This window comes from Theropithecus gelada, chromosome 20, assembly GCF_003255815.1.
Source record: "Theropithecus gelada isolate Dixy chromosome 20, Tgel_1.0, whole genome shotgun sequence".
Taxonomy (NCBI): Eukaryota; Metazoa; Chordata; class Mammalia; order Primates; family Cercopithecidae; genus Theropithecus; species Theropithecus gelada.
The window spans coordinates 27178275-27194502 of record NC_037688.1 but is presented as its reverse complement, the minus strand read 5'-3'; the positions used below and the strand labels follow the sequence as shown (position 1 = coordinate 27194502).

The 16228-nt window shown below is 54.8% G+C and overlaps 1 protein-coding gene across 3 annotated transcripts; it reads right to left on the bottom strand.

Annotated features, from left to right (window-relative positions):
- Window positions 1-2536: 2536 nt before the first annotated feature.
- Window positions 2537-15879, bottom strand: VPS4A (vacuolar protein sorting 4 homolog A). Of its 3 annotated transcripts, XM_025370974.1 has the most exons (12): window positions 15654-15879; window positions 11556-11759; window positions 11106-11217; window positions 10845-10992; window positions 8795-8856; window positions 8570-8689; window positions 8002-8158; window positions 7261-7409; window positions 6793-6874; window positions 6291-6510; window positions 4885-5025; window positions 2537-3374 (listed from the first exon to the last, which is right to left on the bottom strand). In XM_025370974.1, the coding sequence occupies exons 1-12, from the start codon at window positions 15672-15674 to the stop codon at window positions 3273-3275; spliced, it is 1518 nt and encodes a 505-aa protein (XP_025226759.1). In that variant the 5' UTR covers window positions 15675-15879; the 3' UTR covers window positions 2537-3272. The 3 variants fall into 3 exon arrangements, with proteins under 3 accessions (XP_025226759.1, XP_025226761.1, XP_025226760.1); XM_025370976.1 differs by lacking the exon at window positions 11556-11759 and having other exon boundaries at window positions 8795-8853; window positions 15654-15878; XM_025370975.1 differs by lacking the exon at window positions 11556-11759 and having other exon boundaries at window positions 15654-15877.
- Window positions 15880-16228: the final 349 nt, after the last annotated feature.

The following is a 16228-nucleotide window of genomic DNA, read 5'->3' as shown; positions in this document are numbered from 1 at the left end:
TTTTTGAGACGGAGTCTCGCTGTGTTGCCCAGGCTGGAGTGCAGTGGCCGGATCTCAGCTCACTGCAAGCTCCACCTCCCGGGTTCACGTCATTCTCCTGCCTCAGGCTCCCGAGTAGCTGGGACTACAGGCGCCCGCCACCTCGCCCGGCTACTTTTTGTATTTTTTAGTAGAGACGGGGTTTCACCGGGTTAGCCAGGATGGTCTTGATCTCCTGACCTCGTGATCCACCCGTCTCGGCCTCCCAAAGTGCTGGGATTACAGGCTTGAGCCACCGCGCCTGGCCCCGTTTCACCTCATTTTTATGCTGAGTTTTGTAAAGTAGGTATTCTTGTTAAACAGAGTCCTCAAAATCAAACTATACAAGTAATAGGAAGTCCAGTAAGCTTTTTAGAGAAAATGTGTTGTAAATGGCAGTTAAATGAACCCAGGAAAGACCCGTTCTCCCCTATGGCTTTCTTTGAGACCCCATGAGGCCAAGCAGAAGCAAACTGGCTCTAGGTACAGCCTGACTTTGAAAAGGAATCCTGGCCGGGCTTGGTGGCTCATGCCGGTAATCCCAGTACTTTGGGAGGCCAAGGCGGGCAGATCACCTGAGGTCAGGAGTTCAAGACCAGCCTGACCAACATGGCGAAACCTTGTTTTTACTAAAAATACAGAAACTAGCTGGGCGTGGTGGTGGGCGCCTGTAATTCCAGCTACTTCGGAGGCTGAGGCAGGAGAATCGCTCGAACCTGTGAGGCAGAGGTTGCAGTGGGCTGAGATCTTGCCACTGTACTCCAGCCTGGCGACAGAGACTCCGTCTCAAAAAACAAAAAAGGGAATCCCAACCAGGTACTGGTGCAAGGTCAGAGATGCTGTCAATGGGGAGATTGGTAGAAAGCTCATTGCTACTGAGAACATGGGTCTTTAGGAAAATTAGAATTCAGTGAGCCTCCTTTCATTTGGATAATGTTCAGAAGCTCTTGCAGGGGGCTATGGTGACATTTTGATGCTTATAGTCTGAGGTTAACGCCTTTGTGGTGGGCATTGGTAGCAATAAAATGCAAATTTTATTGCATTTCCAGTAAAATCTCTTCCATTTCAAGCAGGAAGCACTCACAAAAAACACATGTACACGCCAATATTATGAGCTAATCAAAGTTTTAGAAATCACCTTCCACAGTGAAAGCCAGTGTAGGCAGAAGGTTTAGAACAGAATCCCCAGGTAGAGAAGTGAATTTCAGAGCATTTCAGGGAGGAAACTCCTCTGCACGTGTCAGCATGTTTAACATCGATGATGGCAGGTTGTGTGCTGGCAGCGAGTCTGAGGCCACTGTCCAAGGTTCAGCACCAGTGGATCCTGTTGCTGGTCATGGAGAGAGAGAAGTGGAAAGACAGGTGTCTTCACGCTCTAACTAGAGCACAGGGATGGACCATGGCCGCACTAACCTTTCTTAACCCCTAGTATTTGTTAAGGTGTTTAAGCAGTAGGAATGAGGAAACAAAAGTTCTGATTCAAGTAAATGTAACTAGAAGTTAAAAATTTAAAAACTTGTAAGCTCACTAAAGTGAAGCTCTGTAGACACGGTTCATTTCCTGGGGGCTTGGGGTACATAACCAAGAGCTTAAACGAGTGCCCCCAAGCCACGAAGATCCCAGCTGCTGTGCTTGAGGGGTAACCCGTCAGCACTGGAGCCAAGTCTTGGAGCTACTGGTCCAAAGTTAGCTCACTTCTGCAGAGGCTTCGAACCAGAGCAAAGAAACGGCCCAATGCAAGGCCAGTGTGAGCCAAGAGCTGGTCATGTAATCAGTTCTGGCCCAGCCAGGTTTGAAAGGTAGAGAGGTACTGGGTTTTGGCGAGGGAGGCTTGGAACAAAGCCCTTTTCCCAGGCTACAAGCTTCATTTACTAGGCCAGGTCTTTCTGTGTGAATGTGCTTTGACTTAGGTCTGTTCATATGCATGGGGTAAACGTGGGACAGCCTCTGCAGCTTCACTGCCTGCCGGACACATGTCCAGGGCTGCCAGCTCTGGGCCCTTGGTGTCTGTTGGGGGTCACAAACTGAAATGGCCACAGGGGCTATCTGGGCAGGCAACACAGATGAGTGGGGATGGGGCCCCTTTCTGCACAGAGCAGCCTCTACTCAGTGGCCACGGACAGGCTGCCCCATGAGGATGCAGGCCCAACATAGCCTAATTTGATCTTCTAGAAGTCAGAATTCTGAATTTTTATGTCAACTTTCAATTTTTAAATGTTAGCGGCAGACCAAACACAGCTGTAGGACGGGTCTGGCACGCAGGGCTCTCACTTTGCAGTCTCTGATCTGCAGGCCGAACAACGGCGAGAACTGTCTGGATCCCAAACACCCCCAGCCAAACTTCTGAGGCCTTAAGGGGAGGCAGCCTTGCACACCTGAGTGGAGAACAGGCCTGAGAACTGCAGCGTTCCTGTTTCCTGCTCTGCTTTAGAAGAGAGAGCAGAGAGAAAACCAGAGGGTCTTTTAATTGGAGGTAAGGGTGGTCCTTCAGAGTCCCAGGCAAGAGTCAAAGATGAGATCACTCGGGTGGCTCAAGAAGGGAAAAAGATTTATTAGACTATTTCCAGGACAGGGACCCAGGGGCAGTGGCTGGGTTCAGTGTTCTCACGCTCAGGAAGAAAAGGCAGTGAACACCCGCCTGACTGCCTTCCCCTGATCTGAACGACACCATCTCCTCCCCCAAGGAAGACACAGCCCTGGATATGAACCTAGGAGGGTGGGAATGGCTTATGTCACTCAGTCTTTGAGGCAGAGCTTGGGCTGGGGTTGCAGGGGCATCAGCCAATCTGCTCTCAAGGAGCAAAACTTGGGCGTAAAAGGAATGGGCAGTGGAGCTAGCCAACTGTCTGGAGGTCTGGGTGACCTTGCAGCATGGCTGCTCCCCCCACCCCCCACTCCTTGACACTTCCAGGTGATTTTATTTTTATTTATAAACAAGACGAAAATCCAAGCAGCATTAATTTAGGGGAACAAAAGATGGAAAAAAAAAGGGAGGGGGGCAGAAGGAGCTGGTGAGCATCCAGGAGAGGAGGAAGTAGGAAGAGCCAGTGTCCGCCATGTGCCCCGGGGTGGTGGAGTGTCTGTGGCTGCGAGGCTCTTCCTTCTGGCTCCCTGGCAGGCGGCCAGATAGCAGAGGGGACTCTGTAGTGACTTTGGGACAAGCCCTGGAGCCCTGTCTGGCTGCTGACACAGGGAGTGCCTGCATTTGCCCCCATCAACCTCCCACCTTCACCATCGCCCAAGTGAAGCAGCTTTTAACTCTCCTGCCCAAAGTCCTCTGAGAATTTCTTCACTTTCAGGAGGTCGTCTGCATTCACCGTGGGCCGGGTGGTAGCCAGAGACCGCAGCATGTCCGACTGTGAAGGCAAGAGCATGTGCTTGAGCAGGAGCCAGGCTCCAGGTCCCCAACCTCCCCTCAGCACGCAACAGGCGCAGTCGAGGGTGGGAAGAGGCCTGCCTTCAAGGCCACCCCAGAGACCTGCTTGAATCTGCCTATGGCAGGGACCCTGTTCCCTCCCGAGGCAGCTCAGATGGGCCTCCTCCTGGTCAGCATCTAAGCTCCATCATCTCATAACTGCCCTTAGGAACTTTTTTTGGGAAATGGAGTCTCACTGTTGACCAGGCTAGAGTGCAGTGGCACAATCTCCGCTCACTTGAACCCTCCACCTCCTGGGTTCAAGTGATTCTCCTGCCTCAGCCTCCCGAGTAGCTGGGCTACAGGTGCATGCCACCACACATGGCTGATTTTTGTATTTTTAGTAGAGATGGGGTTTCACTATGTTGGTCAGGCTGAACTCCTGACCTCAGGTGATCTGCCTGCCTTGGCCTCCCAGAGTGCTGGGATTACAGGCATGAGCCACTGCACCCCCAGGAGCTTTCTTAACTGCACACCCCTTACATCAGCCACAAGGGCAGACACTTGCCAGGACGGCACAGGTCATAATGAGAGGACCAGGTTACGCGGGTGAGGGGCTGCCTTTGCAACTGCAGCACAGTAAGCCGTCCTGACGCATTCACTGCCTCACTGCACCACACAGGCAAAACCCATGGATTGATGTCATATTATCTGGACCTGACTTTACTTGCTAAAGAACATAAAATGCAGGCTAGGTGTGGTGGCTCATGCTTGTAATCCCAGCACTTTGGGAGGCCAAGTTGAGGGTCACTTAAGCCCAGCAGTTTGAGACTGGCCTAGGCAACACAGTGAGGCCCTGTTTCTTAAAAAAAAAAAAAAAAAAAAGGGAAAATTAGCTGGGCATGGTGGTGTGTGCCTGTTGCTGCTACTCAGGAGGCTGAGGTGAGAAGATTGTGTGAGCTGGTGAGGTCGAGGCTGCAGTGAACCATCATTGCACCACTGCACCCAGCTTTTATATGTACAAAATGCTAATGCTGCCACCAGCATCCTGGGCCCCCACTGAGTGTAACAGCTGGCACGCCAGCTTCCCTGAGCTACAAAGGCCATTCTCAACAGCCCAGGACATAGAAAGAGAAGACTATTTTTTATTTTTGAGACGGAGTCTCGATCTGTCACCCAGGCTGGAGTGCAGCAGTGCAATCTCGGCAACCTCTGCCTCCCGACTTCAAGTGATTCTTCTGCCTCAGCCTCCCGAATAGCTGGGACTACAAGTGCACACCAGCACGCCTGGCTAATTTTCGTATTTTTAGTAGAGACACGGGGTTTCTCCATATTGGCCAGGCTGATCTCAAACTCCCAAGGTGATCCGCCCACCTTGGCCTCCCAAAGTGCTGGGATTACAGGCACGAGCCACCACACCCGGCCTGGAGAAGGCTGTTTTTATTCTGGACCCAAGCCCCCAGTTTTCTGGGCTCTATGCAGCCCTCTTCCTTCCTCCGTCAGTCACTTACCATGCAAACCACAGGCTCTAAGAGTTTGTCCCCAGGGACATCCATCCAAGTCATCTCCATGGCTCCTGGGTCCCCTGGTGAGCATGGGGTTAGGAGGTCATCGATCATCACGCTGGGGTTGGTGCGGGAGGGGCCACAGACCTGAAACCAAATGGATCTGACTGGCTGGAGCAGCTGCCCCTCAGTGTCAATGAGAGGGGCTGGACCCCTCCGGTCTCTAAGGAGGTCCCAAAGAGAATGCTCTGGGCCCCTAGCATCTGAGGAAGATGGGCTCCTTCAGAAACTGGGCTGGGTGGTCCAAGCAACTCATGATATGTGTGCGATTCCAGCAATCTGTAGCCCCAGTGCCTTGATGTCTTCCTCATTAACACTGTCACGTCTCACCACGAACACAGTGACATTAAAAGTGTGATATGGTTTAGCTGTGCTCCCACCCACATCTCAACTTGAACTGTATCTCCCAGAATTCCCACATGTTGTGGGAGGGACCCAGGGGGAGGTAACTGAATCATGTGGGCGGTCTTTCCTGTGCTATTCTAGTGATAGTGAATAAGTCTCATGAGATCTGATGGGTTTATCAGGGGTTTCCACTTTTGCTGCTTCATTTTCTCTTGCCGCCACCATGGTTCTGAGGCTTCCCCAGCCATGTGGAACTGTAAGTCCAATTAAACCTCTTTTTCTTCCCAGTCTCGGGTATGTCTTTATCAGCAGGATGAAAATGGACTAATACAAAGTGGTTTTCCAACTGAAGTCTGCTGCCTTGGCAAAACATTCCCCCTGTGTCCACAAGGCTCATTCCCTCACCCCTTCACCTCCTCTCTCAGGCATCACCCCAGTGCCATCTGCCCTTCCCTCCATGCCCAAGACACCTCTCTCCTAATCCTGCTCCATCCCCATCCCCCTCTGAGAAACTCACTGACTGTGCTGACTGTCTCCCCACCAAGAACGAGGGTCCAGGATTTGTTGGTTGCTCATATCCTCCCAGCACTTAGGACAGTGCCGGGCACACGGGAGGACCCACAGCAAACACTCAGGAGAGATGTGCTGAATGAATGGACGGGTCTTCCTGGTTATTTCATATCCAGCACTTTCCAAACACTGACTTGGTGTCCACCCCGCACAACAGCACACAGTGCTGACAGAGGAGGCCACAGCAGGGTTAAGACGGTAAAGTGGCCCTGTCCTCTGCTTTCACACACCCTGGGATGGCCACACTGCAGAAGAGCTGCAGGGAGGGGGGAGAGTGGGTGCAGCCCCCATGGCACTGGCCCTCCGTTCTCCAGGAAGCCTCAGACTGTTATCACCTGAGCAGCCGGAGAGCAGGACCAGGAGCTAGGGGAAAAAAATGAACATCCTGCTCTTGCTCTTGCTATGACATTTTCTCAGCAGTGGCCACGGGCACTCACCTTTTTGAAGTGTGTGGCCGACTGCACCTTCCTCACCGGCTGCATGAGGGAGTCCCGCACGATGATGCTGATGTCCGCACCCGAGTAGCCTTCGGTCTTCCGGGCCAGCTCGTGGATGTTTGCATCCGTGAGGTTGTGGGGAGTGCTCCCCAGATGCAACCGGAACATCTGGGCACGGGCAGCTTCCTCCGGCAAGGGGATGTAAATTCGCTTTTCAAACCTAGAGAGCCCAGCACACGGCAGGCGTTGAGAGCGGATGATGGAATGCTATTCACTGAAGGGGAGGTGCAAAGATTTGAGTAAAACGTACACACTTCATGGGCCAGTGATGCTGGCAGCACATCCTCAAAAAGCCAGCCTCACAAAGGGCTCTGCTTGGCAGGCACGTGGGAAGACTCCAGGGAAAAGGGGCCAGGGCTGCACCCTGGCTGCCAGCAGCAGGCAGACCATGACCGTGGTGGGAGGAAGCCTCCAGCTCTGGCTCCTCCTGGGGAAGACTCACCTCCTCCTGATGGCCGAATCCAACACCCATGGTATGTTCGTGGCTCCAAGAACCAGAGTCCCATCATTGTTATTCCCCACCCCTGTGGAGAAAGGGAGACAAACACGCAGACTCTGGACAGCTGCACGGGTCAGTTGAAACCTGGGGACAGACTCCGGGGGCTTTGCGTGTCAGCAGTTGAAGCCATCCCTGAGCCACCCACCCCTGGCAGGGTCCCAAGTGAGATTAAACCACATCTTAGTCTGGCTGTGCCATGAGACCTGTGGCACTGCCTGCCATGGGAGGGGTGGAGTGGCCGGCGCAGCAGAGGCCTCAGGCGCCTCCTGGGAATGGAAGTCCATCCACGGTCTGTGGGGCTGGAGCCTCTCCGTGGCTGAGGACAACCAAATCCAGCCGCAGCTCAGAATAAAGCCCAGGGTCGGCTTTAGGTGCAACAAGAACCAAGGGGGCCCTGGGCCCGGCACACACCCTGCATCTGGACCAAGAACTCCGTTTTGATCCTCCGGGCGGCCTCACTCTCATTTTCATTTCGGGATCCGCAGAGGGAATCCACCTCGTCGATGAAGATGATGGAGGGCTTGTGCTGCCTGGCCAGCTCAAACAGGTTCTTGACCAGCCTGTGAAGGTGAGAAAGGGGGTGAGGACAAGACGCTCACATCCACGCCCGCCTGGGCTCCCGGCACTTCCCTCTTCTCACCCTTCCCACAGGGAGGCGCAGGCCACGGTCATGCCGGGATTGCAGAAAACGTGGTGGTGAGGAGCCCTCGGGCCGCACCGCACCAAGAGGAGCACACCCTGGCGTGAGCCCCGAACAGAGCCTCCATCCCAGGAGCCCCATGCACTAGCTCTGCACTTGGGACACGTCAGTCCCCTCCTTCCACGCCCGTCTCATCGCATGCAAAACAGGAGTCAGTGTGGGGAACAATGTCCCCCACACACTGCCCCAACAGGGACTGCAACCCAGACCCCAAAACTATCCTCACTTCCTTTCCCTTCCCTTCTGGAGCACTTCACCTCTCCTGGGTCCCTTCCACCTTCACCTGTCTTTGTTGGGACAGTGTCCCAGCCAATAAGCTAGCGACGCACTGCTCTTGGGTACCCTCCCTGAAAAGCAAACCACTCCTCCCAGAGGTGACTCCACGGGGTGGGCCGCTGGGTCACTAGCAGGGCCGGGGCTGCCAGCAGAGCACAGCCTGGTGGCCGACTTACTTTTCACTCTCCCCCAGCCACTTGGACATCAGGTCTGAGGAGGACACAGAAAAGAAGGTGGAGTTGTTGGCCTCTGTTGCCACGGCTTTGGCCAAGTAGGATTTCCCCGTGCCAGGGGGTCCGAACAGCAGAATCCCCCGCCAGGGGGTGCGCTTGCCTGCAACAGAGATTCCACAGAAGTGAGGCCTCCTGACTGGGGAAAGGAATAGGAAAAGCAGAGGGTTTCGAGTCCCACACACAGAGTACGAGACGGCATTCTGTGAAACGACGGACTTTAGGGGCAAACGAGTGATGGGAGCTACCTTCCCTGCTGTGCCCTGTGCTGTGACCCCATGACCTTGCACAGTGACACCATCTGTCACTGCTTCCTGATCCTGCCCACCCTGTGAGGTGATCGTCATCTCAAAGCTCCAGCCACAGCAGTGTTGTGGACACCAGCGAGCAGCCAGGCCTGGCCCTCTGTGGAACGTGGGAGCTGAGTCAACAATGACTCCCGGGTGCCTCGGAGTGCCAGCCCTGCGGAAGCCTGGAATTTTTACATTGGGGCTTGAAATGGCTCAACTCTCACCTGTGAACAAGTGTGGGAATTTGATTGGCAAAATGACAGCTTCTTTGAGGGCCTCCTTGGCCCCCTCCAGCCCGGCCACGTCGTTCCACCGTATGTTGGGCTTCTCCATCACAACGGCACCTGCAAGAGGGAGACCGACCCAGGCCCGGTCAAGGGACACGAGCCAGCCCAGCTGCGGACCCACGCACGTCCCCTGCCGCTGCCACCGGGCTGCGAGCCACTTACCCATCAGCTGTTCCTGCAGTTTCTTCTTCTCCGGATTATCCCCTTCACTGTCACTGTCACTGCTGGGAAAGGAGACGGAAAGTCACAAGCCGGCCCTTCAGCCTGGAACGCAGAGGTGCTCCCAGCAAGTCCAGGCTCCGCTGCCTGCACGCTGGTTAAGGAACGAAGACCTGCTGGCTTCACAGTGCCGTGTGACCCGCAAGCAAGTACTTCGGGGACATCTGGGCCGATGCTCTCAGCAGCTCACTTCAGGAACCCCCCAGCAAGCACCCCTATAACCCACCCTGTTTCTTCGTGGAGGGGATGGGAATTGGGATGTCGGCCTTCAGGAGAGGCCGGGAGGGGATGTGCTTCAGCTGGACTTAAAGAGCAGCCCAGGCCGGGCGCGGTGGCTCACATCTCACACTCTGGGAGGCCACCTGCAGTGGCTCACATAGCCCAGGCTGGGTGGGGTGGCTCACCCCTGTAATCCCAGCACTCTGGGAGGCTGAGGTAGGAGGATCGCTTGAGCCCAGGAGTTTTGAGACCAGCCTGGGAAACAGCGAGATCCTGTCTCTACAAAAAACAAAATTAGCTGGGCGTGGTGGCACGCACCTATGCTGCCAGCTACTTGGGAGGCAGAGGTTGCAGTTAACCAAGATCGCAGCACTGCACTCCAGCCTGGGAGACAGAGAGAAGCCCTGAGGGAAAAAACAAAAGCAGCCAGTCAAGCAACGTAGCTGCCAGAAGCTTTATTTTTTTTTTCTCTTTTTTGAGATGGAGTCTTGCTTTGTTGCCCAGGCTGGAGTGCAATGGCACAATCTCGATCTCAGCTCACTGCAACCTCCGCCTCCCGGGTTCAAGTATTTCTCTGGCCTCAGCCTCCCAAGTAGCTGGGATTACAGGCACATGCCACAATGCCTGGCTAATTTTTTTGTATTTTTAGTAGAGACAAGTTTCACCACATTGGCCAGGTTGGTTTTGAAATCCTGACCTCAAGTGATCTGCCCGCCTCAGCCTCCCAAAGTGCTGGAATAACAGGCGTGAGCCACCGCAGCCCGCACCAGAAGCTTTTTCTAGAGACTCCGGGACAGCACGTGCCCCGACTCCAAAGCAGCCACTGCCGAACGACAGAGGAGAAAGCAAAACTGAAATCAAAAGGGAACTCCTGGGGAGAGCGCAGCCACTGCTGTCACCCCAGGGCTCCTTCCTCTCTGTATGGAATTTGTAATCCTCAGAACTTTAATCCTCCTTGGAGATCCCTGGCCTCCACCCCTCGCCAGGCCTCGCCAGGCCTCTCCCTCTGGGGATGGGAATGCGGTGCGGACCCTCCATCCAGGAGGAGGCCTCGCCTCTGGTGAGACAGCTGACACCACCCGCCCCTCTCCTGCCTGGGGGACCCCCTCACTTCCCCTCCCACGCCTCCGAGATACCACTAGCATTTGTGTTCAGATGACTGGGATCACCGTGGTGGGCGAACCCCGGACCTGAGGTGAGAGGCTGTGGAGAGGACCCTGGCTGGGGTTATCAGGGCCACCCGCCCTGCACTGGGGGTCCAGGCTCCAGCCTGTGAGACCTCGGCAGGGCTCCTAACCTGAGCCGGCCGCCCCACTTGTCGGAGGCAGGTGACTCTTTGACAGTCACAGCAGCTGGCACTCATTGCATGCTCTCGTGTGCCAAGCTCCAAGGGCAGTGCCCACATCATCTCACTGCTCCCTACGGCAACGCTGGCAGGGGAGTTCCACGACCTTCCCTGTTCGAAGATGTGGAGATGGCAGGCACACGGGGTCCTGGCACTAGGCTGGGAGGTGACAGAGCTGGGGTACCGTCCTGAGAGGCTCTACCATCTGCACCAAGCTCCCCTTGTCCCCATGACATGTGGGTCAGACCCAATGAGACGACGAACACGGAAGTGCTCTGGGCCATGCTCCCCGAAAGCAGCTGCTGGCACTGTCATCCCTGCACTATGAGGACCATTTCCACAGGGAAGTCCAAGGCAGCATGAGCGCTAGGAATGACGGGGAGCCATGAGGAGGCAGCAGGTGCCTGGGCAGACGCTGCAGACACTCACCCCTTGCCCTCACTCTGGTTCTCTTTGACTGGTTTCTTGCCGTGTTTCTCTTTGCTTCGTAAATAATCCTTCAGCTTCTCAGCCCGGTCTAGGTACTGCACGCACTTGGCTCGAATGCTCTCCTTGGCCTTGTCGCTGTGGGCCTCATCTGTGAAAGGGAACACGGAGGGGCCCCTGTGAGGCTCCTGCATCACCCCCTCCCATCCCCTCCCATCCCCTCCCCTCTGGAGCGCAGCAGCCTGAGGACCCCGCGCGACTCACACTTGATGGCGTGGAGGAAGTACTCCACCGCATGCTGGTACAGCCGCAGCGCCTCCTCGTAGTTCTTGGCTTTGTCCTCTTCTGTGGCTTTCGTCACCAGATCAATGGCTTTCTGGAAAGGCAAAGCAAACTGCTCAGCGCTTCCTCGGAGACACAGAAAGTCGCTGGGGTCACAGGCATGAGGATGGGATGTGACGAGGGATGCCGCTGGCCCTCTGGATTTATTGCTTGTGGGCCGTTTCATTGGCCTACTTTTTCAACATCGGCTAGAAAGGCCTTCAAAGGAGGCTTTAAAAGCCGGCCAGCCGTCTTCACAATAAGCTCAGACGGTTAAAAGCCACGCTCTGGATTTCAGCAAGTGGAAACCTGACCTAATATCTCAGGTCAGGGCTCAAGGGGCGAGCTCATGGGACCTTCTATTCTGCTGCCTCACGGGAAAGAGAAACAGACCCGAGCTGAGAGCCTGGCAGAAGAGACACGCAGGAGCAAGAGACTGCTGGTTTGCTTAGCAAGGCGGCCAGAAACTGCACCCGGCCTCAGGGCCAGAGAAGAGCCAGCCAGAAGGAAAGTCCTGCCCAACTGCGAGTTTCCACGGGATACACTGAAAGGCCTCTCTCCGCCTCCTACTGGCTCCACGCAGCTTGCTTCTCCAGGCTGCAGAGAGAAGACGGTTTCCTTCGCTGTCTAGAGTGACACCCCAGGAAGGGGCTCTTACACACAAGGCTCCACACACCAGTAGCTCCAGTAAGAAAAGTACTTGCTTGCTCCCTGCTGCCAACAGAAGGGAACTGTGTCCCTCCGGAACCTTGTAAGAGCTCTGTGAGTGTCTTTGGGAATCTCATAAATCCTGCAGGCCAGTGCCCTAGGCTGAACTGAAAGCACCTCTGTGGTTTTATTATTTTTATTTTTATTTTTTTTTAAGACAGAGTCTCACTCTGTCGTCCAGGCCGGAGTGCAATGGCGCAATCTCGGCTCACTGCAACCTCCACCTCTCAGGTTCAAGCGATTCTCCTGCCTCAGCCTCCCCAGTAGCTGGGATTACAGGTGCCCACTACCACACCCGGCTAATTTTTGTATTTTTAGTAAAGACAGAGTTTCACCATGTTGGCCAGGCTGGTCTCGAACTCCTGACCTCAAGTGACCCACCTGCCTCGGCTTCCAAAGTGCTGGGATCACAGGCATGAGCCATCGCGACCGGCCAATAAACCACCTACATGGTTTTAAAGCCTGGTTTTAAAAACTGAAGCTTCACCAACGCCTGCAGGAAGCATGACCAGAATTCTCCTCCTCAGATCCAGCACCAGTTACCAGGCAGACAATCCCACCGCAGACCCACAGTTCCAGGCACAGCAAACAATAAACCTCCTGACCGGCTCTTGGCAGGGCCGGGGCATTTGTTCAGCCCTCTCTCATCTGCAAGGAAGAAGTCTCCGAAAGAAACACACACAGACAGCTTGACAAAACAGACAGGCTGGGGGAGGCTGGGCCGGGCTGACGTGAAATGAACTCAGCGGATTGAAGAGATGAGAACAGGGGTGAGTGCTGGCCATTATTTTCAAGCCTCTGCTCCCTCTACTACCTACAATGAATGGCTGGGAGCCCCAAACCATCTTGGAAATGAGCTTAGGCACAGGCTGCCCTTGACTGTCCTCTTCTGCGTGATGTTCCTTCAGATGAGACAAGAAGGCAGTGCTCCTCTCCCTGGTGGCTTCTCTTCTGCAGAACAAACACCCCCAGCACCTTGGACTTTTTCACTTTCCGTAATATCATGCTTGGGTCTGTCCTTAGAACAATACTGAAGGTGTTCTTTGTCCTACAAGGAGCAGCACTGACCCATCCCCTCCCTCCTTCTGGAAACTCTAGTAACGCACCTAAGAGTGCACTGGGGCTGGGCACGGTGGCTCATGCCTGTAATCCCAGCACTTTGGGATGCCAAGGCAAGCGGATCACCGGAGGTCAGGAGATCGAGACCATCCTGGCTAACACAGTGACGCACCGTCTCTACTAAACATACAAAAAGTTAGCCAGGCATGGTGATGTATGCCTGTAGTCCCAGCTACTTGGGAGGCTGAAGCAGGAGAATTGCTTGAACCCAGGAGGTGGAGGCTGCAGAGAGCTGAGATAGCGCCAGAGTGAGAGTCCATCTCAAAAAAAAAAAAAAAAAAGAAAAAAGAGTACACTGGACTTTTCTGGCAATCACATACAGTTTTTCAAACACAGGGGGTCCGAGTTTCAATGGAGAGAAACAGTTTTACAGAACAGGAGGGTAAGGTGACAAACTGCCAGCCCCGCTGCATCTCTAGTAACACATATGGCAAAAGATGAGGACAAAAAGGTGCGTTAGGGGGCTGGCAAATGCGTACTGTAAAGGACCAGATGGTAAATAATTTAGGATTTGCCAGCCAATCTCTGTTGCAACAACTCTACCTTGGTGGCACAAAAGTGGCTGTAGACAGTATATCAGTAAACGAACAGGGATATGTTCCAATAAAACTTTATTTATAGACCCTGAAATGTGAATTTCATAGGATTTTCATGTGTCATGAAATACTTTTTTTCAAGTCATTTAAAAAATGTAAAACCTATGACATTATGTTAAGTCATAATGAAGGAAACTAGCCACAAAGGACCACCTATTGTATGACTCTATTTACATAAAGTGCCCAGAATAGGCAAACCCACAGAGAAAAAAGGTAGATTAGTGGTTGCCCAGGGCTGGGAGAGAGAGGGGTTGGGGGGGAGGGGTTTCTTTTGGAGGTGATGAAAATGTTCTCAAGAGATTGTGGTGATGGTCACACAACCATGAATATACTAAAAGCACTGAATTATACACTTTAAATGGGTGAGTTGCACTGGGCACAGTGGCTCACATCTATAACCCCAGCATTTTGGGAGGCCGAGGTGGGCAGATCACACTTGAAGTCAGGAGTTCGAAACCAGCCTGGCCAACATGGTGAAACCCCGTCTCTACTAAAAATACAAAAAAAATATTAGCTGGGCGTGATGGTGGGTGCCTTGTAATCCCAGCTACTCGGGAGGTTGAGGCAGAAGCTGCAATGAGTTGAGATTGAACCACTGCACTCCAGCTTGGGCAACAGAATGACACTGTCTCAAAAAAAAATTAATGAAACCATAGGTGAGTAACACGGTAAGCACACAAGTTATACCATAATAAAGCTGTGTTCAGGCCAGGCCCAGTGGCTCACACCTGTAATCCCAGCACTCTCGGAGGCCGAAGTGGGCAGATCACCTGAGGTCGGGAGGTCAGGAGTTCGAGACCAGCCTGGCCAACACGGTGAAACCCCGTCTCTACTAAAAATACAAAAATTAGCCAGGTGTGGTTGTGGGCGCCTGTAATCCCAGCTACTCAGGAGGCTGAGGCAGGAGAATCGCTTGAACCTGAGAGTTGGAGGCTGCAGTGAGCCGAGATCACACCACTGCACTCCAGTCTGGGAGACAGAATGAGACTCCGTCTCAAAAAAATACATTAAGAAAATAAATAAATAAAGCTGTGTTTAAAACTGAAAACCATTCTTGGTTCACAGGCCATAAAAAACCTGCCTGGGCATACGGGATCTGTGGCTTCTGCTGGTGAATGGTGGGGTCTGGCTACCGACTCCATCTAATTCCTAACCTGGTACCCCAACTCATTCCATGTCTGCTCCTACTTCCGCCCTCCTCCACCTTCAGGTCTCTGAATGCTACTGGAACTCTGATGTCCCTTCTTCCACGAAGTCTCCCAGGCACTTTGTCAGTTGTTACTTAATGGACACCTACTATGTGCCAGACACACGTCAGGAATGCTTTACCGTAATTATTCAATTTAAAGCCATCATCACAACAACCTAGAGGGCATTACCCCATTTTACAGACCAGGAAACTCGAGAGCCAAAGATTTAAAAACAAAAAAAAAACCTAGCCCAAGGTCACTTGCTGGTGAGTGGCACAGCTGAGATTCAAACCCCGGGCTGAGGCCTGAGCATGTTGCTATCTTCTGGCCCCGCAGAACTGACAGCACCTAGAGGGTGGGTCAGTCGTTCACCCAGGTGGCGACATCCCAGCACCACCCTGCAGGATCTAGGGAATGAATGAAGGGTCGATGGACGAGAAGAGGCAGTCGAAGATTGGGGAAGGGGCCAGGGCTTGTTCGAAGTGGGGCCGAGGGGCTTCCAGGACCCGGGACAGGAGAGGAGGGAGCGAGCAACGCTGTCTTAGAGCCCAGCCGAACCCCGGGCCGAGCTTCCCGACGGTGCCTGTGCGGCCTGGGTGAGGCTGCTCCCCACGGCGGTACCGGGGCGCCGGCTACACGAAGCCGCCCTGGGGCTGGGCCAGCCAGGCAGGGCCGGAGGGCCTGAAGGTAGAGACGCCACCCCGGCTCCGAGTGCGTGGAAACAGACACGGGCGGAAGCGGCGAGGGGACGGCCAGGGCGGGGTCGCGAGGCCGAGGCTGGGAGGCGCCCACCTGACCACCCGCCCGCCGCCCGGCTCTGCGGCCCGCAGGCCCCGCCGCCTTCGGCCTCTGCAGTCGGGCCGGGCCGCACCAGGTACCTGGAGGGTTGACGTTGTCATTTCATCTCCTGGGTCCGCCCCACACCCCGCGGCGCTGCTTGCGGCCTCGGTCCGGCCCCGGGGAGCCGAGGTACTGAGTCCGGCGCGGAGAGCCCGGCGGTGGGCGCTGAGCGCGGTGCGCGGGCAGGGCGGCCGCTCGCAGCGGGAGCCGAGTCCGAGGGCGAGCGAGGAGCGCGGCCCAGAGCGGTCGGGCCCGAGCTGAGCGGCTGCCCCCTAGCGGCCACGGCCCGCACTGCAGGCACGACTCCCTGCCGCGGCGAGGGCAGGGGGCGGTTCGAGAGGCGGGGCGGACTGGGGGCGAGGGCGGGCGGGGAGGAGGTGGGACTAGGGCGAGGCGGACAGGGGGCGGGAACGGGGTGGGTGGGACAAGGCCGGGGCGGGGCCTGGCAGGACGTACGTTCTCAGGGCGGCACCAGGGGCGGAGCGGGATAGAATCCGGAAGTCCTGACCTCTCTTGGAATGACAACGCCCATCGGGCGGTTTTTTTTTGTTTGTTTGTTTGTTTTTTTTTTGAGACGGAGTTTCGCTCTGTCGCCCAGGCTGGAGTGCAGTGG

Excerpts from the sequence above, each read along its gene's own strand:
- VPS4A (XM_025370974.1), bottom strand. The coding sequence starts at position 15,674 with ATGACAACGTCAACCCTCCAG. Across the intron at positions 6,511-6,792 it reads GATTCGGCCATCAGGAGGAG|GTTTGAAAAGCGAATTTACA; the intron begins GTGAGTCTTCCC and ends TGGGCTCTCTAG. Across the intron at positions 3,375-4,884 it reads TAGAGCCTGTGGTTTGCATG|TCGGACATGCTGCGGTCTCT; the intron begins GTAAGTGACTGA and ends TTGCCTTCACAG.